The 26,310-nt window shown below is 38.9% G+C and overlaps 1 protein-coding gene across 3 annotated transcripts in view; it reads left to right on the top strand.

Annotated features, from left to right (window-relative positions):
- The window catches only part of GAREM1 (GRB2 associated regulator of MAPK1 subtype 1), a 224,483-nt gene that overhangs the window by 46,691 nt on the left and 151,482 nt on the right, over positions 1 to 26,310 (top strand). For all 3 annotated transcript variants that reach the window (XM_003482054.4, XM_021096217.1, XM_021096218.1), the window contains exon 2: positions 22,539 to 22,679. In XM_003482054.4, the coding sequence (XP_003482102.3) occupies positions 22,539 to 22,679 (141 nt within the window). The remainder of the gene's footprint in view (positions 1 to 22,538; positions 22,680 to 26,310) is intronic.

Raw genomic sequence — 26,310 nt, 5'->3', positions numbered from 1 at the left:
TCTGTACTTGGAATCACTATCTCCAACAGTAGTCAGTTACATTTAAAAGTAGAAACTCTTCCTGGGCACACACACCTTCATAGTTGTTCATGGGAAGAGTCTCCAAATAAGATTTTGTGCCACAAGGACACTTTAGCTAACTGGTTAAATAACTGTGTTTCCTATCACTAAATATGGGGAAGATTCTTTCCTTAAAAAAAAAAAAAGGGAGCTGCTGAGTGAATAGAGTTTAAAAGCAAAATATATGGAATATCCTAAGCACATATATAGTGAAATATATAAGTGAGTAGTAACTAATTGATGTATGCCAACCCACTGGGGTCAAAATAGTGGAAGGGAGGAGCTGGGTGATGATTTGGTTGACACTTTGCTCAATCACAGACACTAAATTGGGACTGGTACAGAATTTTAAGTGCCTTTTTCTTGGGCCTTACTGTGGTGATCTTTCTTTAGAACAGCTCTGATATACCCTTTGGGAGGCTGGCCTGTGAGGACGTTGTCTGTGCCAAATTACAACACAGAACAAGGGGCTGTTCTGTTTCATTTGCTGAGAATAGTGCTTAATAAGTACTATTTGACAACATGCTGAATTAAGAGAATGTTATAAGGATGTTTCACGAAGGAAAGTGGGTAAAACATCTGATGTTTACAAGTTCTATTTATATGTAAGTTGATGGCAGGATAAAGCCACACTTAAAGCTTTATTTTTAAAATTTTATTCAGACGTTTAAGTATACATGCTGAGAGAAAATAATTTAGCTGTTTCTTAAGATACTTCATACAGCCATAGAGTTAATGCCCATTTTTTGCCTTCTTGGTTTGAAAAGTATCAGGTCCCGGTAAATTGATTTATGTTAACAAGATTTGTGCAATACTGATTGTAATCCCTGATTATTTCCTCTTTCTTCACCTTGACTTTGATCTTATTCTGGTATCCTGGCTGATAATCATAAGTAACTACGGTTTCTTTCCTAAAAACAGGATCCCAAGTAGAAATTAGATTGTGAGTGCATATGTTTATATATCTGTGCATGTAGTAGTGTAATACAGATGCGTGAGATTTAATGGCCAAAGGGAGAAGGAACTCAAAAACTTTAAAATTTCTATGTATATTTCAGCCTCATAAGCTAAGTACTTACCTCAAGTTTTATGTATCATAGAGTTTAGCCCATGAAAGTACTTTTGTGGGATAGTCAAATGTTCTGTTCAGTGATAGGCGAATATAATCTATAGACAGGTATAAACTATGAAATAATTAACTTGTGTGTTGAAGTATAAAATAGTATAGTAATCTGTGACTTTTTTTGTAGTTTTGCTTCTCATTTAAATATGCTTTAAAGCTAAGATAGGGTTCAGATGATCCCTAATGCTTCCAGGGAGTCTGTGCTTCCCTGACATTGAGTTTGTGTGAGATCTGTAGTTTGAATATGTGGGTAGGTAGCATTCTGTGTTACATGGTCGTGGGCTTATGATATACTCGTGACCTTACTTTAAAGAGATATTTGTGTTTTATCCCTGCAGTGGAGCCTAAGGAAAACCTGAGGTTTGTGTATTCCCGTAATATCTACCTTTTCTCTCTTTTCCTTACTTAGGATCCAGTGCAAGGATTCTAATGATAAGAGCAAGTGCTGGAGTTGGGGTGGGGGTGGATATAAGAAAAATCAGAACAGTTAACTAGTGACTGATTTTCAATGCTAAAAAAGATACAGTGTAAACTAATACCTTATATTTTATTTTCTCAGCATATGGCAGTTATGTGGCATTTATGATTCACAGAATGTACTCATCAACATCCTCATTTTAATCCTCACAATTAATGAAAGAGGTACTATTTGTTCTTTGCATTTCAGTTAGAAAACTGCCTCCGAGATTATTGTGCTGTACCTGGGATCGCACAGCTAGTGTTGGGCTGGGATTCAAACTGTGGGCTTAGGAGTTTCCTTCCTGGCTCGGTGGTAACGAATCTGACTAGGAACTAAGAGGTTGCGGGTTCTATCCCTGGTCTCGCTCTGTGGGTTAAGGATCCGGCATTGCCGTGAGCTGTGGTATAGCTTGCAGACGCGGCTTGGATCCCGTGTTGCTGTGGCTCTGGCCTAGGCCGGCAGCTACAGCTCCAATTCGACCCCTAGCCTGGGAACTTCCATATGCTGCGGGAGCAGCCTAAGAAATGGCAAAAAGACACACACACACACACACACACACACACACACACACACAAAACCAAACAACAAAAACAAACTGTGGGCTTAGACTTCAAAACCAGGTGTCTGTCTTTCTATTCTTCACAATAGTCACCTGGGCTGGATTTGCTCTGTCACTACATTGAAGTATACAACTTAGGTGAACTGCACATGTGCTCGTGTGAAATCTCGGTAAATCATTTGTATGCGACACTTTAGTTTTCGTTTTTATCCGGCATAACGGGACTGTGTGGGTTAGACCAAGAAGCAGGAAGTCTTCAGTTGCCACTAACTGCTTGGGAACCTTGTGTACATTTCTTCATATGTGAAATGAAGGCAGGTGACATTTAGGTTCTGCAAGCTTCCTTCTAGTTCTGTGATTCCAAATTTAATTATTAGTGCTCCATTCAGGATTTAAAAAAAAAATTTGCCTCATATGAGGAGCTCACCTTTTTACATTAACTTTCTCCTAATAGTCTGGGCCAGGATTGATAAGCTTTGAGTTTGGGCCCAAATTCTATTCTGTAAGAAATAGCATCACATAGGAGTTCATGTTGTGGCTCACTGGGTTAAAAACCCTGGCCTTGCTCAGTGGGTTAAGGATCTGTCATTGCTGTGACCTGCACTGTAGGTTGCAGTTGTGGCTCTGATCCCTTGTTGCTGTGGCTGTGGTGTAGGCTGGCAGCTGCAGCTCCCGTTCAACCCCTAGCCTGGAAACTTCCATATGTCACAGGTGTGGCGCTAAAAAGAAAAAAGAGAGAAAGAGATAGTGTCACATGGTGAAAGTCTCATTATGAATTTAATGAGTGAAAAATGATAATAGAATGCCAGTTACACAGGAGTTCATTCCCCAAATGTAAAATGAGTATTGATGTTAAGTACTTGGGCTTCCAAGATCTTGAGCTCCCAGCCTAGCATGGAAGGCAGATGGGCAAATATGAAATGTCATTACAATCAGGAGGACCCTGGGAAGGATGCATACAGACTGCCAAGATGGTAAGAGAAGGAAACACTTCATCTGCGGGATGTAAAGTAGAAGGGCTGCACCAGCAAGGACTTCACCAAGAATGAGGTTTTACCAGATGGAGAAAAGATAATAGACATCCTAGGCAGAAGCAAGCAGGTACAAAGAAGCAGATCCCTTAAAGAGACTGCTTCGGAGAACCCCAGGTCATTCTGTCTGTGTCTCATGACATGTTGGAAAGGTAGCCTGCGTCTAGTTTGGGAAAGTCTTGTATGGACTTGAGACTATTCTAGGTGTTCATGAGACATTTGAAGAAAGTAAGGAAGAACTGATCATTTGCAAAGGTGACAGAGGAGGTAGTGTTAGACTCTGAAATACCTAGTTGGAATAGCTGTGGGTATAGGGCATCATAGGCAGTGGGAAGAGCATGAGAAAATCCATGAAGACCGAAGATAGGTAGCACTTGGGACTGTGCTGGTTTCCACCTGTGGGCACTTCTTTGGCCTTCCCATGCCTCAGAGTTTCCTAGCATAATTGTTGTCATCAGGCAGGTAGGGTTCCATGCTGTACTCCATGAGTTTTGACTTTTTTCTCTTAGCAGTTGAGAGCCATTGAAGATTACCAACCAGAATAAGGAAAGCAGATTTGCTTTTGAAAGACTGACTGCAGCAGAATGGAAGTGAGGTTAGAGGGGTGCCAGAATCTAAATGGAAACACCCTCATAACGTTCCTACTGAGAGCTGTTGGGAGCCTGCATTAAGCCTAGAGCAGAGGGGATGGGTAGAAAGGGATGCAGTCGAGAGAGGCGGAGTTAGAATAATGACAACAATAATAGCAGCTGAGATTTACTGAGGGCTTGCCATGTACTGGGTGCCTGGTGTAAGTGCTTGATATTCACTAATCAGGTGATCCTTACAGCAGCCCTATGAAGTAGATGCCGTTATTCTTATTACCGTCATGTACATTTTACAGATGAGAAGACTGAGAACAGAGACAGGAAATAACTTGCTGAGTTATACAGTTATTAGCATGTGGCCACACTCTCAATGACTACCTTCTGTTGCCTCTGGATCAACAAGCCTCCATAAGATTTGGTGAGGAGTTGGATGTGGCTGATAAGGGAGGAGGTACCATTGACAGTGAATGCTTGGTTGATAGCGGAACTTCCTCCCACTGAGATAGGAGGAGCAAGGGCTTTGGGAGGGAAGATCATCACATTCTGGGACATATCAAGTGTTTAGGTTCTCATGGGGCTTCAGCTGGTGATATCCAGAAGGTATTGGGATATGTTGAGCTGGAGCTCAGGATCAGCCAGTGCTTGACAGTTAGGTACCAATGCTAAGTACAGGTGGTCTCAGGACAAACTAATGAATTGGTGAAGCGGAATGTACTGAGTGACCCTTTTATAATTGCTGTTTATCTGAAGGACTTTGGGAGGAGCTTTATGCCCTTTCTGTATCTCTCCAGAAGTATTTATTTCTCTATATAGGTAAATGCAGCAGAAATCAGAGGCGCGGGGGGCGGGGCACCCTGTGGATTGGCCCCTTATGCCAGCATCAGTATAAGGAGGACTAATCTGGGAAACTCAAAGCTGCCAGATTTTCTGTAATGAAGATAGCTCCAAGGCAGAAAACATTCCTGTTTATGAAACCAGTGCAGTTAAATACTGTGTAGCTCTCTTGCATCCTGCTTTGGATTCCCTTCTTTACAATTTAAATGAAAAGTGTCCTTTACAAACCTAAAAAGGTTGTTTCCTGGTGGTCCTTGAACGGAGGAGTGAGGTAGTAGTTTCAGCTCTGCTAAGGTGGCAGTTCAGGGTCAGCATCCCGAAATTCAAGGAGTGGAGGTCAGCAGGAGCCAGTGCCTGGCAGTAGTCGGATGCATCCGAAGAGGTAGAGATGTATGCAGTTCAGATGGTAGGCACATTTCCCCTCAGATCAGAGGTTCTTTCCCCTTCTAATCTAGGGCTTTAAGAGCACAGTCAAAGGAGAGTAGCAAAAATACCTTGGAACCTAAGCATCATATACAGTAATAATTTTGAAACTACTTAAAGCTGTGATAATTACATTCAATTTATCTTAAAAAGTCAAGTGAAATGGTTGGAAATTATTTTAAACTTTATTCTTCATACGGACTGAGAGGTTTTAGCTGCATTCATTTCTCAGTTAAATCTATCTGTTAGATTCTGTTTGTCTCTAGAGTCTAAGTGAACTGTTCTTTTGAACTACCTAAGGGCTTAAACATTAGCATAGCTGCACTCTTGCTTGGCTTTTCCATTCACCTTGGGCAGGGTAATGGTTGGTTCATATCCTCATGTCTCAAAGTATAAATTGATTGTGATTACTTTTACCCATAAAATCTCTTTGGAAGAGTCGTAAAGTTTTCCCTTAAAACTCTTAACTTCGGTTTTACCTCTGCCCTGTGCTGGAATAACTGGCCTTCTTCCCATATTGCCATCTGTGGTAAGATTCTAAGGTGGCCCTCTTGATCACCATCCCCTGATATTGTACCATATTATGTTTCATTATATGGTAAAAGGATTTTGCAGATGTAAGTAAGGTCCCTAATCAGTTGACTTTAAGATAGATTATCCATGGTGGGCCCAACCTAATCAGGCATGTCCTTTCAAATTGATAGTTTTCTCTGGCTCATTACAGAGAAGGAGGCCAGAGATACTCAAAACATGAGAGGGGAGTTCCCGTCGTGGCTCAGTGGTTAACAAATCCGACTAGGAACCATGAGGTTGCGGGTTCGATCCCTGGCCTCGTTCAGTGGGATAAGGATCTGGCGTTGCCGTGAGCTGTGGTGTAGGTCGCAGACGCGGCTTGGATCCCATGTTGCTGTGGCTCTGGCGTAGGCTGGTGGCTACAGCTCCAATTCGACCCCTAGCCTGGGAACCTCCATATGCCGCAGGAGCAGCCCAAGAAATGGCAAAAAGACAAAAAACAAAAAAAACAAAAAAAAAAAACAAAAACCATCACAGGGATTCAACACAAGAAAGATTCTTGTCCCTGAGATAAAGAGGAGGCCACAGGACAAGGACCTGAGAGCAGCCTTAAAGAGTCTAGAGTATCTGGTTCCCAGCAGGAAAAAAAAAAAAAAAAACTGTAACTGAATTCTGCCAACAACAGGAATAGGTTTAGAAGGGGACACTGAGCTTCAGATGAGAACCCAACCACCCAGCAGCTTGATTTCAGCCTGAGCAGGGAACCTAGCCATGCTGTGCCAGATTTCTAAACTACACCTAAGCTGCTGAGTTTGTGGTAGTTTGTTATGCAGCAGTAGAAAACTAATATACCGCCCCTCGCTCCTTTTCTCTCTACTGATGCTGATTACTGGTCTTCAGAGTTGCAGTGTTACCATCTTTTCAGCTTAATGCATTTTCCGTCTGTTGTCCTAATAGCCACGGCTTCACTGAATTAAGGAGAATCTTACTTCTTTTCCCCTGTTCTGTTTTAAAACCCTGAGCCAGCCTTACTGGTTCTGTCTTACCGTGATGCTTGGGAGAGGTTCCAGCTTTTGTGGGAAGATAGGGAAGGCCTCAACCTCACCGTGTTGTTAAAGTACCATCATGCTTAAAGTGACTTGAGAATGTCATTTCTGTTCCTTTTCACTTTATTGACTTAGTTCTTGGTGATGTTATATCCTGCTGCAGAAGATGTTTCTCAGGTTATCCATTGGAGTGGGTCTGTTATTCCTATTTCATATGTAGAAAACAAGCAATACCTCTCCCATAGCAGAGGTAGGACTGGGACCAAGAACAGAAATGTGTGGGATGGGCTTGTGGGTGTATGTAGAACACAGCAGCAAGGAACAGTTGACCTGACGTGAACATCAGTGCCCAAGCAGAGCAATCTGTAAGCATGCCAAGAAGAAAGTATCTCATTTTGACCATCTGGCCTGGGGGGAAAAGAACGCAGGCTGTCAGTTTTATTATATGTGTGTGATTGTTCTATTTTAGGCTCCTTGGTTTTATTTAGACTCTCTACCTAGTATTTCTCTTGAATCTAGAAGAAAAGCAAGTATTGAAATGGAAGAAAATATTCTTTATTTTTATTAAGTTAAGGGAATAACATTCTGGACATTGGCCCTTAGATAATTTATAAAATAATTTCTGAGAGTTCCTATTATAGTAGCTCAGTGGTTAAGAACCTAACATAGTGTCCGTAAGGATATGGATTTAATCCCTGGCCTTGCTCAGTAAGTTAAGGCATTGTTGTTGCAGGCTGCTGTGTAGTTCACAAATGTGGCTTGGATCCGGTGTTGCTGTGTCTGTGGCATGGGCCTCAGCTGTGGCTTGAATTCGACCCCTAGCCTGGGAACTTCCATATGCCACAGGTGCAGCCGCAAAAAGAAAAATGAAATAAAATGAAACGATTTCTGGAGTTCCCACTGTGGTGCAGTGAGTTAATGATCCAGCTTGTCTCTGTGAAGGTGCAGGTTTGATCCCCAGCCTGGGAACTTCCATATGCCACGGGGCAGCTGAAAAAAAAGAGAAAGAAAATGATTTCTCTATTTCTTAGACCTGGAAGGGAGAATGATAAGGGGTAGAAAGTTTTCTGTGTTCATTTTTAATATATTCTCATTATTCAGGTAAATTACTTAGGTTTGCCTTTGTCTGAAAAATAAATATATTTACATGTGATTGACTATATTCCAAATCTCTGTCTGTCTAGCTGGGCAAGTTTAGAACATTCTGAGTCATCTGGTGACGATCATGTGGTGACTCACTGATAGATCTCAGTGAGGGAGAGCACCCTCATTCAGTGAGCCAGACCCTGCTTCCCCTTATCTGTCAGTGTTTGTGAAAACCTTTCCAATGTTACTTAAATTTAATGCAATTTAAACTTTGCTAATAGCGATCTTTTATGTATAATTACCAACGTAATTTTGATCCATTCAAATAGATTTTTAATTTAAAAAAGTATATGTGTACATAATACACCTGAGAGCTGTTGCACCTTTGTCTTACCATTCCTCAAGCCAGCTAAATATTAGACTTTTAGAAATAAAGGATTTTGGGGGTTTGTTTTGTTTTCCAGTTCTGTTTTAAGAAGTTACACCCTACTTATCAGAGACACTATGCACTTCTTTTAGGCCTATGATATCCTTATAGACCTGTCTATAAAATTTGATGATTGGATTGTTTTTAAATTTTTTTACCATTTGTTTCCAGTATTCTATTTAATATGATGTTCTTTCATGTCGTACTTTTTTACTACATGTGTTTTGAAGTCTAGAAGTAAAGTGTTGCCCAGCTTCTGCCTTCAGGGCAACCCACCTAGAAAAATAGAAACTTTAGGTGTTATTTGGTATTTGCATTTTTCTTATTACCCCTCTTTCATGTGTACAGAGACTATTAAAATTCAGTAGTTGTTGTGTATTGACACCAGAAAAATCATATTTTCAACAATGGTGTATGTGTGAGTCTTTGTTTTTTTCAAAACTTTGGTTTTCTTTTTAAGGCTATGCAGGATTTTTGTAAATCCATTTAATGTGAGAAAATTCTAGAAACTGTCAAATATGTGTTCAAATATTTTTCTAAGAATGTATCTGTTCATGTAACTTCTGTAGCAGTGAATCATATTTTTGTTTGATTCTTTCAGTGTTTCATATTTGTTTTATTTGTCACATAATAAAGCTGAAGGGACCCTGGATCACATTTAAAACTAAAAATGAGAGAGAAAATCTTGTAAGTTTGACTTATGGCTTATCCTCTTGAAATAAAATTATTGGATTTAGCATGACATTTACACCTGGAGAAAATCACCCCTTTATTTTAATAATTGACGGGAAGCATACAGTGCAAATCATTGCACTTTAGCAGAGTATTTTCTCACTGGAGAAAGAGACTGTATTGTGTACCTGAGCTCAGCTAATAAGAGAAAGGGAATTAATTGAGGAAGGACTAAATCAAAGTCATAATTTTCATGAGCCTTTTACCTACACAGTACTATCCTGAGTCCTTTATATTTATCCTCATCCAGCCATCCCTACTTCCATACAGTATTATTACCATCATTTAAAATGTGAGACCACTGAGGCTCAAAGATGTTAAATAATTTGCCCACTGTCATATAGTTAATAAATATTAGACTGTCAATTCAAACTTGAACCTGGGTCCAAATCTTAGGCTGTTTTGAAATCTCACATAGCCTTGCACTGAACATGTGGAATCAATGAACATTCATTTGAATTAGTGGAAGCAGAGAGCTGGGGGCAGAAAAGGAGGGGTGCCGGGGGGTGCCAGTAATGTGCCTGGTGATTTGGCCTTTGCCGGCTCTCCCTTCTCAGAGCTTAGTGACTGGGGAAGCCTGAAATGATGCCTGTCTGCTTCAATGTGTGGTCAATGCATGATTTTATGATGTAACACCACTTCGAACACTGTGATAAATATACACATCGCATTAACCAAATGCATCCTCTTTATGTTCACTGTCCAGCACTGGAGGACACACAGGCTGTATCAGAGAGGAATGTCTATATACTGTCTTTTAATGGGTTGCCAAGTGTAATTTTCCTATGTAAATCTGAGCCCTGTCCGTCACCTGCCAGAAATGTGACTCCTTGGTATGTGCCAGGCACTGCAGTAGCAGATTTAGTATATTGTCAATGTTTGTAGAAATACCGATACTACAATTGCTCACCTGTTTTTCTAAAAATCACTTGACATAGAATTATCTTTTAAATATGAGAAACAGTACAGTATTTCAGAGCATAAAATTTCAGATTGGAGTTAAGTAGGTATACTTCTGTTTCATACAGCAGGAGTCTAGTATTCCCATTAAATCTGCTGTTGAAAGGGGAGTCCTTTGTCCCAGGGTTCATTTGAAAAGAGGTAGTAAAAATATATCCTTAATCTCACACTCTCTTTTTTAAACATCTTTCTCTTTTGTTTCATACATTCCTTTTTGCTTAGATTTCTCCATGAGGTTCTTTGACTCCTTTATCACTTAGTGCTTTGTCTAAATGAATCTCTCTTTTCTTGTCTTCTTGTTGGCATTTCATGGTGAACCATAAACCATAAAAATTCTTTCACTTGCTTAGAACCTAAGGTTGTAAGAACCCAAGACTGTAGTCTTTGGGCCTTTGAATAAAGTATTCTAAAGAAGAGATCTTACACAGTGTAGACTTGTAGATCTTTGTTTAGGGTGGGAAGAGATCAATAGGAAAAAATAGCTTTTGAAAAAAAAATAGCCTTTTTGGAGTTTCTGTTATAGCTCAGTGGGTTAAGGACCCGACATAGTGTCTGTGAAGATGTGGATTCAATCCCTGGCCTTGCTCACTGGGTTAAGGATCTGGCACATTACTGCTAACTGCAGCGTAGGTTGCAGATGCAGCTTGGATCCAGTGTTGCCGTGGCTGTGGCTCAGGGTGGCAGCTGTAGCTCATTCGACCCCTAGCCCAGGAACTTGCATATGCCACAGGTGCAGCCCTAAAAAGGAAAAAAAAAAAAAAAAAAAAAATAGCCTTTCGAAATACTCTGCTTTCCTGTAGGGACTTAAATAGTGAATAAGACCTTAGTGTTAAGATTAGACTTAAACTTACTTAATGTGCATGCCCTCAATTTCTACCCAAGATTGCTTTTCCAGAAAGCGTGCATTGTATACCTAATCTATGCCCGGTAGTCTTGTCAAATGCAAACCAGAGGAAAGGAGAGGTGATCTAGTTGAGACAAGGGTTCCTAGTTGTTTCACACCTCTGCACTCAAAGTAAGGGCAGGTGTGGATTTAAATGGTCCTTAGCAATTGTTTTATATTTCTAAACTTTTGATACTTTTAGTCAGTAAAGGAGTTGGAAATCATGTTTAGTCAACGTGCTATGGCGGCAGTGTTCAACTGAACTTAATCAGAATATTTTCCAAGAATAAAAATATCCTGGGGGGCTACAAAGGAAAAAAGAAAAAAATCTTCCTGCTTGGGTTGACTTCACTTACTTTCTTTAATATTCTTACTCATTTTCAGAAAACAGGGAGCTCCTCATCATGGATTACACTAGAATTTCTGTGCTGCAGGTTCTTGGCCAAAGTGAGATACAGGGGGATGAGCTGAGAGTTAGTTACTAGTTCTTGGTTCTTTTTTTTTTTTTTGTCTTTTTTTGCTATTTCTTTGGGCCGCTCCCGAGGCACATGGAGGTTCCCAGGCCAGGGGTCCAATCGGAGCTGTAGCCACCGGCCTACGTCAGAGCCACAGCAACGCAGGATCCGAGCCACGTCTGCGACCTACACCACAGCTCACGGCAACGCTGGATCATCAACCCACTGAGCAAGGGCAGGGACCGAACCCGCAACCCCATGGTTCCTAGTCGGATTCGCTAACCACTGCGCTACGACGGGAACTCCTAGTTCTTGGTTCTTAGTCATGGTCAGATAGGTGTATATAACCTGTGGGCCATGGAGTGACTTTTCCTTCTTTCTATGGTATTCAGCATGTGATATCACTGAGGCACTTTTCTTCTTTTTTGAAGAAAAAGGATGTTTTATTATCTTTACTTGACCATAAGTTATAATGATAATTGTATATAAAAGTTATATAAATGTAGCCTGATCATCTTTAAAGTCTCAAAAAGCCAAATATAAATAAAACACAGAAAGTAAATTCAACTGAAACAAGTTCAGACGTGTTATATGTAATCCCAGGAAGAATCATTGCAATTTACCCAAAGTAATATTAAAGGTAGCAAAAGGGATGTTTGGTCTTAAACGTAAATTCAAATGTAGAGTGTCTAAAGTAACAGATCAAAGTGAGAGTATATCTGCACTTTTTAACAGCAGAAAATAAGTTAGTTTGTAGGTATTGTACTTTTTAATGAATTAAGAAAGAAGATCGAGAATAAAATGTTGGATAGCTGACCTTAAATTCGCCTGTGATGGTAAATTCTAAGAAAGCTGTTCACCGTTTTCCTCAATATTTTTTTTGGGGGGAGGGCATTAATATAAGAAAACACTTACTATTTTTCTTTCTACATTAGGAATACTTAATATCACCCTATTTAGACCTATGCCCCTGACTTGGATTCATAAATAATTTAGAACCAGAGCTCATAAGATGTGAATTTAACTATCCAAATGTAAGTTAACATATAACTCTTATCTGTAATTAGGTGAAAGTAAAGAGTTCTATTAAATGTGTGATAGATTATTTTTAGTGATTTTTGAGTAATGTAAAATTAATAAAGCCTCTATACCCACAAACTAGTTAGAAGGCTTGAAAGCAAGAAATTATCAAAAGCTATTTTGATGGTGCCCTTTCCTGTAAACCCTGGGGGATTATTTTGAAGTGAAAAAATTAGATATGAGACATTATTCAGATTTCACAACCAGGAGCTAGGCTTAGATAATACTTCCATAGATAGTCACCTTTAATACAATTGACTTTTTAAAAACTGAGAAAGAAAAATTATTTTGCTTTGAAACTAGTTCACATATTTTGATTATATAATGCAGGCATCACCATTCTTACTTTATTCCAATGCTCCTGTGCCATTTTAGGTTTGAGTTTGGCTGCAAGTCACAGAGACCCAAAGACCAAAAGTTCAGGTTAGTGTTTTGCACAAGGTGACAAGGGCCCAAATTTCTTTTCAATTGTTACTGTGTCATGGTCTCAGTTTTTTTCAGTCCTAAGTTCCCTTCAAGGGCTGAGATGGTCCATTTCAGTTCTAATAATCACATTCACTTTCCATCTGTCAAGAAGAATAAAGTAGGAAAAGAAGGGCATATTCCCTCCAAAGATAAATCTTGCTTGCCAGTTAAGTTCAGGATTCTAGCCAGAGGTATTAGGCAAGAAAAGGGGAAAAAAATAGAACTATCTCTATGCGCAGATGACATGAGCTTGTTAATAGAAAACCCTAAGCAGTCTACAAGAGAAACTGTTAGAATGAAACAGTTCAGCAAGGTTTTGGGATTTAAGGTCAATGTGCAAAAACCACTTGTGTTTCTCTGCGCTAGCATTGAATACTACAAAAATGAAATTAAAAAACAGTTCTATTTGTAATGCCGTGAAAAAATAAAATGCATAGGAATAAATTTAACAAAAGAAGTATAATACTTGCACACTAAAAACTACAAAACATCATTGAAATAAAGACTTAAATAAATGGAAAGACATCCCATGTTCATGAATCAGAAGTGTTAATATTGTTAGGATGACAGTTCTCCCCAAATTTATCTATAAGTTGAACACAATCACTATCAAAATCCCAACTTTTGAGACAAATTGACAAGCCAATCCTGAAATTCATATGGAAATGCAACATACCCAGAAAAACCACAACATCCTCGAAGCTGGAAGACTCACACTTCCAGTTCTAAGACTTATTACAAAGCTATAGTAATTAAGACACTGTGGTACTAGCATAAAGATAGATGTATAGAACAATGAAGTATTATCAAGAGGCTGGAAATAAACCCTTACATTTATGGTCAATTGATTTTTGATGGGAAGGCAACATAATTAAATGAAGAAAAAGTCTTTCAGCTGGTGCTTGGATAACTGGATATGCACACAAAGAAAGTGAAGTTAGGCCCCCCTACTCACAACATGCACAAAAATTAATTCAAGGAGTTCCAGTTGTGGCTCAGCGGGTTAAGAACCCAACTAGTATCCATGAGGATGCAGGTTCAATCCCTCTTTGCAAGCTGCGGAGTAGGTCACAGACACAGCTCAGATCTGGCATTGCTGTGCCTATGGCATAGTCCTGCAGCTGCAGTTCCAATTTGACCCCTAGCCCAGGTACTTCCATATGCTTCAGGTGCAGCCTTAAAAAGAGAAAAAAAAAAGAAAAAAAATTTAATTCAAAATAAATCATACATCATAAGAGCTAAAAACTGTAAAATACAGACATAAATCTTCATGATTTTGGTTTATGCAAAAATTCTTCGCATGTGACACCCGAAGCACAGAATTAAAAATAAATTTGACTTCATCAAAATTTAAAAATTTTGTGGTTCAGAGGGCACAAGAAAGTGAGAAAGTACAGTTCACATAACATGAGAAAATATTTTCAAATTATGTGTTTGATAAGGATATTGTATCTAGGATATATATTAAAAAAGCTTACAATTCAGCAATAAAGTGTCCAAATTTAAAATTGGCAAAGGATTTAAATAAACATTTCTCAAAAAAAGATAATATGAATGGCCAACAACACACAAAAAGATGTTCAACATCACTAATTAGGTAAACATAAACCAAAACCACAAGTGTATGAGACACACTTCACACCCACTAAGGTGGCTGTAATTGAAAAAATGGATAATAACAAGTGTTGGAGTGTGTGAAGTAATTGGAACTCTCATTCATTGCTGGTAGGACTGTAAAATGGTGTGGCCAGTTTGGAAAAAAGTCAGGGAGCTCTCAAAAAGTTACCATATGGCCCAGCAGTTACACCCCAGGTATATAGAGAGAAATGAAAACATAGGTCTATATAAATCTTGTACACAGATGTTCATATCAGCAGTATTCAATAACTGCCCTAACCTTACACAATCCAGATGTCCATCATCTGATGACTGGATAAATAAAACATGGTATATCCATGTAACTAACTAAATATTATAGGGCCGTTGAAAGGAATGAAGTACTGATGCATGCTGCAGCATAGATGAACCTTGAAAACATGCCAAGAGAAAGATGCGAGACACAAAAGTTCACATATTTTATACCTCCATTCAAATGAAATGTCCAAAATAGGCAAATTTATAGATACAGAAAGTAGGCTAAGGCTAGAATGGCGAGTAGGGAATAACTGTTAATGAGTTTGAAGTTTCTTTTGGGATGGTAGAAATGTTCTGTAATTAGACAGTAGTGATGAATGCACGACTCTGAATATTCTAAAATCGTTGAATTGTAAACTTCTGCCAGTGAATTTTCTGGCATATTAAAGATTTAGTATATATACATATATATACATATATATTATGTACACATATATTTAATATATATATCGAGGAAGTTAACATATACTACTTATGCTACATCCCATTGGCTATAACCTAGTTACATTGTTACACCTAATTGGTATGGGGCCTGGTTACACTGTTCTGTATTCTGGGCAGCCCTGTGCCCACTGTCACTGAGGAAAAGGAGTGAGCAAGATATTAGTGGATGTCTAGCAATCGCTTCCACTTTTCTAAGTTAAAGTAAATCGTAACAACAACAAAAAAACTGCTACCATTTATTGTGGTTAAGTCAACAATCATGCTTGATGTCAATAAAGCTTCCTATTAGCCTGAAATAATAACCTTTTTAAAAAAATATTTTATATACAAAGAGAGGTCTGAGAAAATAGAATTGCCCTTATTTTTTATTGCAAAATATAAGACAAAAAGGAGGAAAATACCTTTAATTTCATCTGATAGTTAAGTGTATGGAAGCTAAATAGTGAAAAATGACCATATTGAATTATCATCAGGGTTTATTGATACCAAATGGAGGCAGGTGCTTTACTCCACTTTATGTTAACTAAGGAGCCCAGACTGCTGGCAGTTGTGCTCTCTTTACCTTGTGTCCCAAGATCTTATTCAATTTTCAGCCCCTGGCCAAGGAAAGAACCTCAAAGATAGCTTGTAGGCAGGAAGGTCAGAGATGTCTTTTCTGCTCACACACATTGGCTTAGCACTTAGTGGCATGGAGTTGGGAAGAAGAGGAAATTTGCCTAATAATCAGCTCCTGCCATCCAAAGTATTAAAAAATGTTTAAGTTGTAAGAGAAATGATGGTTTGTGTATTGAGTTTAGTGGGTTTCCTTTCTACATGAAAAGGATTTTTGTAAGCTCAAGTAAATATGTAATTAAAATTAAGCAACCTGTTTATTAATAATCAGGAAGTACATGTACAGTGTTATCACTCAACCAGCTCTCCTTTTAACATTGGTAAAATGAAACAATGTACAACTGTTAAATTTGGTTTGTAGTATGAGCAACACAGATATCATAGAACCTATAATTTGCCCATTGTTGATAGATTTAGCTATGAGAAAAGAAACAGTCTATGCCCATAACAGATCAAAACAATACAAAGTTCAGGCGTCTGTGACCTACTCCACAGGTCACGGCAACGCCAGCTCTAACCCACTGAGCGAGGCCAAGAATCAAACCTGCATCCTCATGGATACTAGCCGGGTTCCTTACCACTGAGCCACAGTGTAGATTCCCATGGTGTTAATTTTTTATTGTCATTTAAATATTTATGGACACTAAAAAGTCAAGCTGAATTCCTTGAGCTTGTAGCTCTAAAAGAAATCTATAAATTTAGCATAACTATAAGCAAAGCTACAAAATTAGTACAGCTTAAATGGCAAATATTGGGATGCATAGCAGGAAGACATTCATGAAGTTAGCATTTGAGCTGGTTTTTCAAGAGCCAGTAGGATGGAAGAGTAGTGTGTAAATAGGGATTGGAAGATAAAGACTCAGGCAAATGAAAGCAGGTGAGGAAAGGGCCCACACGTGTGAAAGTGCAGTGCGGATATGGAACAGGGAATGGGTTCCTTGGACTCTGATGTATGGTATGGGGGATGTAAGATCAGAGACTCTTTGGAACTAGATTGTGGGGGCATTGAGTATTAGGCCAAGGAATTAAGGCCCCATCATGGATGCGAACACCTAAAGGCAGAAGTAGGAAGAGTAAGATAACAGCGCTGCATTCTTTTATTTAATTAAATTTTTGTCTTTTTAGGGCCACACCCACGGCATTTGGAAGTTCCCAGGCTAGGGGTGAATCAGAGCTGTAGCTGCCATCCTGCGCCACAGCAACGCTAGATCCAAGCCTCGTCTGCCACCCACACCACAGCTCACAATAATGACGGCTCCTTAACCCACTGAGCAAGGCCAGGGATCGAACCCGTGTCCTCATGGATACTAGCTTGCTTCATTACTGCTGAGCCATGATGTGAACTCCAGTGCTACAGTCTTAAAAACGTTTTATCTGCAGCAATATTTAAATAAATTGAAAGAGTAAAGGATAGAAGACTGAAAATCCAGCCAGGAGGTTAGATCTGTGAGAGGAGGTACTTGATTCAATACTCTATCCCCAGGTCCTAGAACATAGCTGGTCATAGATAGGTGTTTGTGGCATGAATGTGTGATGCCTGAGTGAATGACAAGGTGACATCTAGGTAGAAATGTGTAGAAGATAAAGTCTGGACTCTGAGCTCAGAAGAGAAGTTAGTAACCGGTAGAATACATCTGAGAGTTGTCTATAACTCACTGGATCTTTAAGAGATGTATATAATTGTAAAAGAGAGAGAAAGGTAGACAAGCTAAGGGTGAAAGCTAATTAACCCCTGCTATTAAAAATAATATAAAGGGGGGAAAACCAAGAGCAGGTAACTAGGAGAGAGAGAAAGGTGAATCAGAAGATTATGTTGGCCCAGCAGATAAAGAAACAGAGTTGGTACATATCCAGGTTATAAATATTTTTTAAATTTTAAGGTTGATTTTTTTTTTTAATGTACTTACTTTAAAGGATTCATGAACTTCTGTTCTCTTGACATTAAAAAATGACTTTTAACAGGTTGCGAGACTTAATGTTGGGGGCGTCAAGGTCAAACCAGGAAAATAAAGTATATCCTGGAAGCCTGTTAGCTGTGGAGAAATTTCAAGATGACATTAACATATTTTGGAATTTAACACCCAGTTTTTTTAGAGTTCTTGTTACTGCATATTTGAGCTAAATGTGTAAGTTTCAGCATGCTATACATAGTACTTAACAGGATAATTATATCACAAAAAATTATTTACTTCATGAGTTCATTTAAATACTCTCTATTAGTGACCTGCCCTAGGATATTTTAAGTGATTATATTAAGCTTTTTTTCTAGACAATTTCAATGAAACTTATTTTGCCTCAAGCAGACACTTGGTTCAGTTGTTTAAAAAAAATTAAAAAGACATAAGCTCAGAAATAGGCATTGGTTTCTTACTACTTGATGGTTTCAAAAATCATTCTGAATCCTCTTGATAGAGTGTTTACTACATCAGCAAGCAGTAGGATTTAACATTAAATTTTCATTTTGATTAACTTGACTGCAATTGTTTCTTGGCTGCCTCTTTAGAGCCCACTGTGGAATAAAATTAAAATGATTTTTATGATATAACAATTTAGTTGCAGAAAATGACATTTTTCTTTTTTCCCTGAATGCCGCTATGTTTTTTCCCTCTGAGTTTCCAGCATGCTTTCCATGCCTCTGGTTTCTCTTTCCTCTCATCCATCTTTTATAGTACTGCCTGATTAATTTCTTTTTAAACAGAGTGTTGACCAAAACTCTTCAGTGGCTCCCCATTGCCTCCCTCTCATTTAAGCCCAACTCATCCACCAAAGAAGGATCGGCCCGAATGCTGCCTATTCCTGTTAACACTTTAGTCGGATCTTTCCTACTAAAAACCTCCATCCCCACTCTCAGTATCTTTGTCCTCTTGCATAGTGTTCCTCTTGTCCTACCTTATAGGACATTACAGATAAACACATCTTACCCAGGAGAAGTGTGGGCCAAGTCTTCTCTCTGTTTTTGTTCACCCCCCCCACCCCTACCATTGCTTTGTGCATAAAAAGATACTCTGCAAGTGTTTGCAGATCACCAAATTGTACACATTAAATATGTACAATTCTTTGTATATCAGTTAAAACTCAATATAGCTGGTTTTTTTAAAAGGCAAAATAAATACATGTTTGTTGGATAATTGAATGAAGACTGTCTTAAAATGACAAACCTGCAAGTGACTCTCCTTTCTTGCATGATTCTAATCTCTTACACTTTTCTCATAGCACCTTTCAGTTTGTAACTCATGATTTCATCATTCATTTTTGCTACCAGTACTGCCTGGCTCATTCCTTTTGGATAGTAAGTATCCCAGGGCAGGGATGTTTGTTTTGTTTTCTAATACATCCCAAGCACTCAGAGCCCTGCTTGTCATACTGGTTAAGTGAATGAGTGGGACTTGAAGCTGAAGGTCAGCCTCTCCCTGTTTCTTGGATTAATTTTGGTGGTTTTCAAGGCAAAGGGCTGTGGAAAGAGCAGGGGAAGACGAGGGACCGTGAAGCTGGTTTTTCTGCCACTGTAGCTGTGCAGCTCTGGGCAAGTTCCTTGACTGCTCTGAAGGTCATTTCGTCACCAGTAGAATGGTAACAGGACCTACATTACAATGTTTACATAAGGATTGAGTTAGGGAGAAAAGGCTTCCAATGTAATTGATAGGTGGTATTTCCTGATTGTCCCTAATACAACAGACTTTTCATCACCTTCTTGCATATACTCACAACCATTCTGTGAAGCAGGGGCTATTGTTGCCCCACCTCCTGGTAAAGAGAAGGTTCCTACCCAGCACCACACAGTTGTGCAGCAGAGCTCTGACTAGATCAGGTCTGCTGAACTTCAAAGCCCAAGCTTCTGACTCCTGCCTCCTGGTGGGGAGCACCTAGTGGGATGTATAATTTTTCCTTTGGAGCAGCTGTTCCAGGTCTTTTCTTTCCTGCCCTAACATGCTTGAGGGAGGCAGAGGGCTCATGAGTGATCTCCTGATGGTGTCTTTATGAACCTCGTCCTCCCAGGGAGTAAAGGGCACAGGAGTTTGAAAAATCCCCACTGAGGAATCAGACCCTGCCCCTCCCTCTAGGAATCCTCACCCCCCCCCCATTAAGCTCTTAACTCTGTATTTGCTGTGACAGTGATAAAGTACTCTTGCATTGAGACTGTTTTAAAGATCATTGCTTTATTGGTTTGGAAACAAATTAGATGATTTATGGTTGTGTTAACTAAGTTGATCATTACAGCCTCTTCTATTACTGAAAATATTATTGAGAAGTTTATAAATGCCATTTCAGAATACACAACAAAATTATTAATAATTCTTTGAATTATTGAGCTATAACAAATTTCAGAAATAAGAAAGTCTTACTGTTTTCTGTATTAAAAAATTAGTCTTTTTTGAGCACTTAAAATTACTAAAGTAGAATTAGGATGGATTATTTCAACTTCTGAAAAAATCTGTTACATTTTAGGGCATGGATTTCTCTTGAAATAGTTTGTCATTGGTTCATATGCTGAAAAATTACTTTAGAAAATGTTAAAATGAAAAATAATTTCACTTGTATGCTATAAAGCTTCATTATTGTTCATTGGGAAATTTGGTAGGAGGCCAGAGAGAAGTGGCAAAATATATACAATTTTATTTTTTTATTGTCTTATAATGTTGTGTTAGTTTCACTTCTTTTGGTATGATAATCTCTAGGTCCATCCATGTTGCTGTAAATGGCATTATTTCATTCTTTTTTAATGGCTGAGTAGTATTCCATTGTATGTATGTACCATATCTTTATTCATTCATCTGTTGATAGGTGCTTAGGTTGCTTTCATGTCTTGGCTATAGTAAATATTGCTGTGATGAACATAGGGGTACATATATCTTTCCAGATTAGAGTTTTCATCTTTTCCAGATATATGTCCAGGAGTGGAATTGCTGGATCATATGGTAGTTCTATTTTTAGAAACCTTCATACTGTTTCCCATAGTTGCTGTACCAATTTACATTCCTACCAACAGTGTAGGATGGTTCTTTTTCTCCATACCCCCTCCAACTTTTTTTTTTTTTTTTTTCTTTTTTGGTCTTTTTAGGGCCTCACTCATGGCAGATGGAAGTTCCTAGGCTAGGGGTTGAATCTGAGCTGTAGCTGCCAGCCTATGCAACAGCCACAGCAATGCCAGATCTGAGTCACATCTGTGACCTACACTACCTCACAGCAACACCAGATCCTTAACCACTGAGTTAGGCCAGGGATCAAACCCATGTCCTCATGGATACTAGTCAGGTTCATTTACCACTGAGCCCCAATGGGAACTTCCCAGCATTTATTATCTGTAGACTTTTTGATAATGGCCATTCTGATTTGTGTGAGGTGATACCTCACTGTAGTTTTGATTTGCCTTTCTCTAATAATTAGTGATGCTGAACATCTTTTCATGTGCCTGTTGGCCCTGTGTATGTCTTCTTTAGAGAAATGTCTATTTAGGTCTTCAGCCCATTTTTGGATTGGGTTGTTTGGTTTTTGATATTGAGTGTATGAGCTGTTTATATATTTTGTAAATTAAGCCCTTGTCAGTCACATTGTTTGAAAATATTTTCTCCCAGTCCATAGGTTGTCTTCATTTTGTTTAAGGCTTCCTTTGTTGTGTAAAAGCTTTTAAACTTAATTAGGTCCAATTTGCTTATTTTTGCTTTTATTTTCATTAGTCTACAAGACAAATAGAAAAAATTTATGTCAAAGAGTGTTCTGCCCGTTTTCCTCTAGGAGTTCTAGAATATATGGTCTTACTTTAATTGATTTTGAGTTTATTTTTGTATATGGCGTTAAAGAATGTTCTTTCTAATTTCATTCTTTTATATGTAGCTGTGCAGTTTTCTCAGCAGCGCTTGTTGAAGAAACTGTCTTTACTCCATTGTATTGTCTTGTCTCCTTTGTCATGTATTAAACAACCATGAGTGCCTGGGTTTATTTCTAGGCTTACTGTCCTGTTCCACTGATCTTTGTGTCTGTTTTTGTGCCAGTACCATACTAAAACATAAAAAATTTAAAAGGAGATATGGGCATTTAATCTCAAGTACTCTTTCAACAGAGAGCTAAGTTTTCTAATTTTGGTAATTAAATTGCAGTGATTAAGAGCATAAGCTTTGGAATCTCTCTGACCCTAGGCCTGAATCCACACTTTTCTGCTTATTAAATCTGTGAGCTTAGACTAACACCAAACATGCAGAACCTTGATATTTCTCTCCTATGAAGAAGGAACAATACCTCATAATGTTACTGTATTACATGAGATAATATATGCAAAGCATTTAATTAGTGCCTAATGTATTGTTGGCACTTAATAAGTGTGTTATTGTTACACTATCATCCTTAAGATAGAATGAGGTATTTGAGAATCTCTTTGCAAATAAGTGGGAAATACTTTTTTTTTTTTTTTTTTTGTCTGTTTAGGACCGCACTCTCGGCATTTGGAGGTTCCCAGGCTAGGGGTCGAATCGGAGCTGTAGCTGCCAGCCTACACCACAGCCAGATCCAAGATCTGAGCCACGTCTGCAACCTACACCACAGCTCATGCCAACGCCAGGTCCTATCCCACTGAAAAAGGCCAGGGATCTAACCTGCATCCTCATGGATCCTAGTCAGGTTCATTAATTGCTGAGCCACGACGGGAACTCTGGGAAAAATTTTTATGAAATCCTGTGTACAGTCAGCTTGGTATGGAATGTCTTTTTTTGCTGCTCATTCAAAAGTGAACTTTATCTCATCTTGGGAGGAACCATCCATCAGTGAAGTTTTAACTAATGAGACATTACCTCATAGAGTGGAGTAAATAGGTGCTAATTCTAAGTTTCCCATATAAAATTGTATTTTCTAGGAGAATGCATAGAAGGGCTGCGGGAAAACGACTACCTTCTGATCCATTCATGCCGTCAGTGGACCACCATCACTGCCCACAGCCTGGAAGAGGGTCACTACGTCATTGGGCCAAAGATAGAGATCCCGGTACATTATGCAGGTAAAACTCTCGAGGGGCAGGAGAACGCCAAGGAAGGGGCTTGGATGTGCTGATTTTTCCCTCCACGATGAGAAAATAGAAGGTGTCTAGAGATTATGATGACTTAGAACAAGCAGACGCAAACACTTGGTGTGGTTATTTTGTCAGTGAACACTCAGATTCATGTTGTTGTAGGTATTTCTAATTAGTATATGTAGTAAAACACAGATTCTTAATAGATATTTATACAATGACAGTGTTACAAACACCAAGATTGTCTCTGTCATCTTAGAACGATGGTCCATTTGTGTAGCCAGCTTCTGAGCGCCAGTATCTCTGAATAACCCAAGGCAGAACTCATTGCCTTTGTGAAGAACTTTGATGTCCTGGTTTCACAAGATGCCATTTCATAAATGAGTGCTGTTGTCTGGTTTGAAAAGTATTGGATCAGAAGGTCAGATACTGGAACATGTCCCTCTTTGCAAAGAGGCATTTAGAACACAGGCAGCCGAGGTGACCTCACTGCTTTAGATAAATCAGGATAATAGCTGCCTTCTTGCCTCACTTGGAACTCCATTCAGTTTAACAGTGTCATTTAACTGGTTTTTATTTAGCCCTTTCTAGGTACCAGCACTGTTTTAGGAGTTTGAGATACATCTAGTGGCTTGAATACATTTTCAATAGTGGCGGCTTACAAATAGAGCTTTAAAAAAATACATATAGGAGTTCCCGTTGTGGCGCAGCAGAGACAAATCCAACTAGGAACCATGAGGTTGCGGGTTCAATCCCTGGCCTCCCTCAGTGGGTTAAGGATCCGGTGTTGCCGTGAGCTATGGTGTAGGTTGCAGACGCAGCTTGGATTTGGTGTTGCTGTGGCTGTGGCATAGGCTGAAAGCTGCAGTTCTGAATTGACCCCTAGCCTGGGAACCTCCATATGCCATGGGTGTCACCCTAAACAACAACAACAAAAAATCCTCCTTATTCCAAAAAAAATTATAAGAAAGACTTTCTCTTGCCTAAAGCCCTGTCCTGGAATCCTCTTTCCTAACTGTAGGAGTAGTCTTCATAGAAAAAGTTGGAACACATAGCTACACAAAGTATCACAATTTGGGAGATTGGAAGCTGGGGCAGAGAAAAACAGACCCTTCTGTCTGGCCAGTCTCTCCTGACAGTGGTTCCCACAGCAGGTGAGATCTGTGCTAGAGTTAACAGAACCAAAGGTTTTCTGGTTCCTCTCCTTTGTGCAAAACCGAAAAGGAAGTAAAAAGATTGTGACTCATCAAATATATGATTTTACGTAATCTACTTTGTTCTTTCAGTAGATTGGATTTTAGTCTTTCCCCCAAACCCACTGTGAATAGTTCTGTCAGATCGTTTGTCCCGTTTGTCCCAAAGATGTGAACGTCTTCATTTGTTTCTTTCCTCAAATCTATTTAGAGACCCCATGTGCCAACAGACTCCTGGACCTATTGCTCAGAGCCCTCTCAGGGGCTGGTTCTCCAAGCTTAGCCCTTCTACTTTCAAGAGAGAACTAGATTCGTCACCTCACTGTGTCCTGGACATTGTGGATACTCTTCCATTTACACCATTCCATGTCTGGAGTTGCCTTTCTCGGCCATGCTTTTATCAGAGCCTGTCATTGCATCAAGAGGGTGCAGGTGGCCCCTACTGTCCCCATGTCATTCCTGATGCACTAGGAACACGTCCTAGGTCTTCTTTCAGTTACCTTTACCTACATACACACACACATGCGTTTATACTTGCCAGTTGGATTGTACACTCCTTAACAAGTGAGACCAATTCTAACAACCTTTGTGATCCATACACAAAAGTTATAATTCTTTGTGGCCGTCGTTGCTCCACCTAGGGTTCTTAAACTTGGCTGCACATAGGAATCATCTGGGAGCTTTTAAAAATGACCAATGCCCAGTTCCCATCTCCAGAGCTTCTGGTTTAACTGGTCTTATTTGTGGACCAAGCATCAGGGTTTTACTGGCTCCTCTTGTGGTTAAATTATACAGCCAAAGCTGGGAAGCCTTTGTTCTGGAATGGGCATTCACAGTGTCAGATGATAAGATTTCCCCAAACACCTACAGGTGTTTGCAAATTTTTTTATTGTCCTGAGCTTTAAAAAACAAAAACAAAAAACAGCCATTCAGCTTCCACTGGGATAAAATGTAGGGTCTGTTTAACAGTTTACCCTTTATCTGCAACGAAGATGATAGTACACTTAATTGGGAAACTGGGCAGTGTTGCAAATTATACCTTTTTTTTTTTAAATAAAATCGAGGTGCCAAGACTAAAAGGAAGCATGAACACTAAGATCATAATCATACCACTTTACATGAACAGAAAGAAAATGTATTAAAGGAACAAAAATTTGAAATAAAACTTTCTTAGTCCATTGAAGCTGCTCTGACAAAATACCACAGACTAGATGGATTATAAATAACAGAAATTTATTTCTTGAGAAGTCCAAGATCTTGGTGCCAGTAGGTCCACTGTCTGGTAAGACCCCACTTCCTGGTTTGCAGATGGTCATTTTCTTAACTTTGTCCTCACAGATAGAGAGCACGGTCAACCTTCTCAAGTCTGTTCTTATAAGGGCACTAATCTCATTCATGAGGGCTCCACCCTCATGACCTAGTTACCTCCCAATAGCACCCCCTCCAGATACCATCACACTGGGGAGTTAGCCATCAACATCTGATTTGGGGAGGACAGAAACATTCAGTTAATAGCAAGAAACCAGTGGTTTATGAGATGTTTGGTAAGATCATTTCAGTGAACATCCTGAAGTATATTTTATTTCAAAGAATTCATTACCAAATCCACCTTTGGAAGAAGGAGAATATAAATTGTGAACTGTTACATTTAGGATGGATTAGCAATGAGGTCCTACTGTACAGCACAGGGAACTATATCCAGTATCTTGGGCTAGAACATGATGGCAGATAGTATGAGAAAAAGGATGTATGTATTTCTATGACTGGGTCACTGTGCTGTACAGCAGAAATTGACACAATGGTGTAAATCTGCTATACTCTAATAAAAATAAAATAAAATACCCATATGTATGTATAGGACCAATCAAAATATGATAAAGCCATACCATAGAATATCTTAACAGCAGTTAAAATGAAAGAACATAAAAAAATTAAATTGTGGAGACCAAAAGTATCATTTAAATCTCTGGTTTATTAGTGTTCCAATTTTAATTTACAGAAGAAACCCTTATCCATGAGTATTTTACTGATTTGTTACAATTTCCTTTAGGTTGAGATTCTTTACTCATTCTTTGAGGACAATTAATAAATAAGTTTAACATAGTAATAAAAATCTGCCAATTTTGTAATCAAACCTGGTTGGAGTCCTGATTCTGCCATTTACTGTCTGTATGTGGTTACTAAACCTCTCTGAATCTTAGTTTCTTCATCTATAAAGTGGGGATAACAATACTGCTTTTCTGTAACTGTAGTTGCAAAGATGACGAGAGGTAGGGTAAGTGAAACACCTCTCTGAGCGCTTAATACTTACTAAGTGCTCCATAGTGTTAATGGTGGTGATTATGGTAATGAGAACAGCAAAATGTTTCTAAAGATTTAACTCTCTATTTTGAAGTGCTAATTACAAGCTGAATTGCTTTTCTGCT

Source organism: Sus scrofa, chromosome 6 (assembly GCF_000003025.6).
Source record: "Sus scrofa isolate TJ Tabasco breed Duroc chromosome 6, Sscrofa11.1, whole genome shotgun sequence".
NCBI lineage: Eukaryota > Metazoa > Chordata > Mammalia > Artiodactyla > Suidae > Sus > Sus scrofa.
Note: the sequence above shows the minus strand (reverse complement) of the source record. Positions and strands in the feature narration are given on the sequence as shown.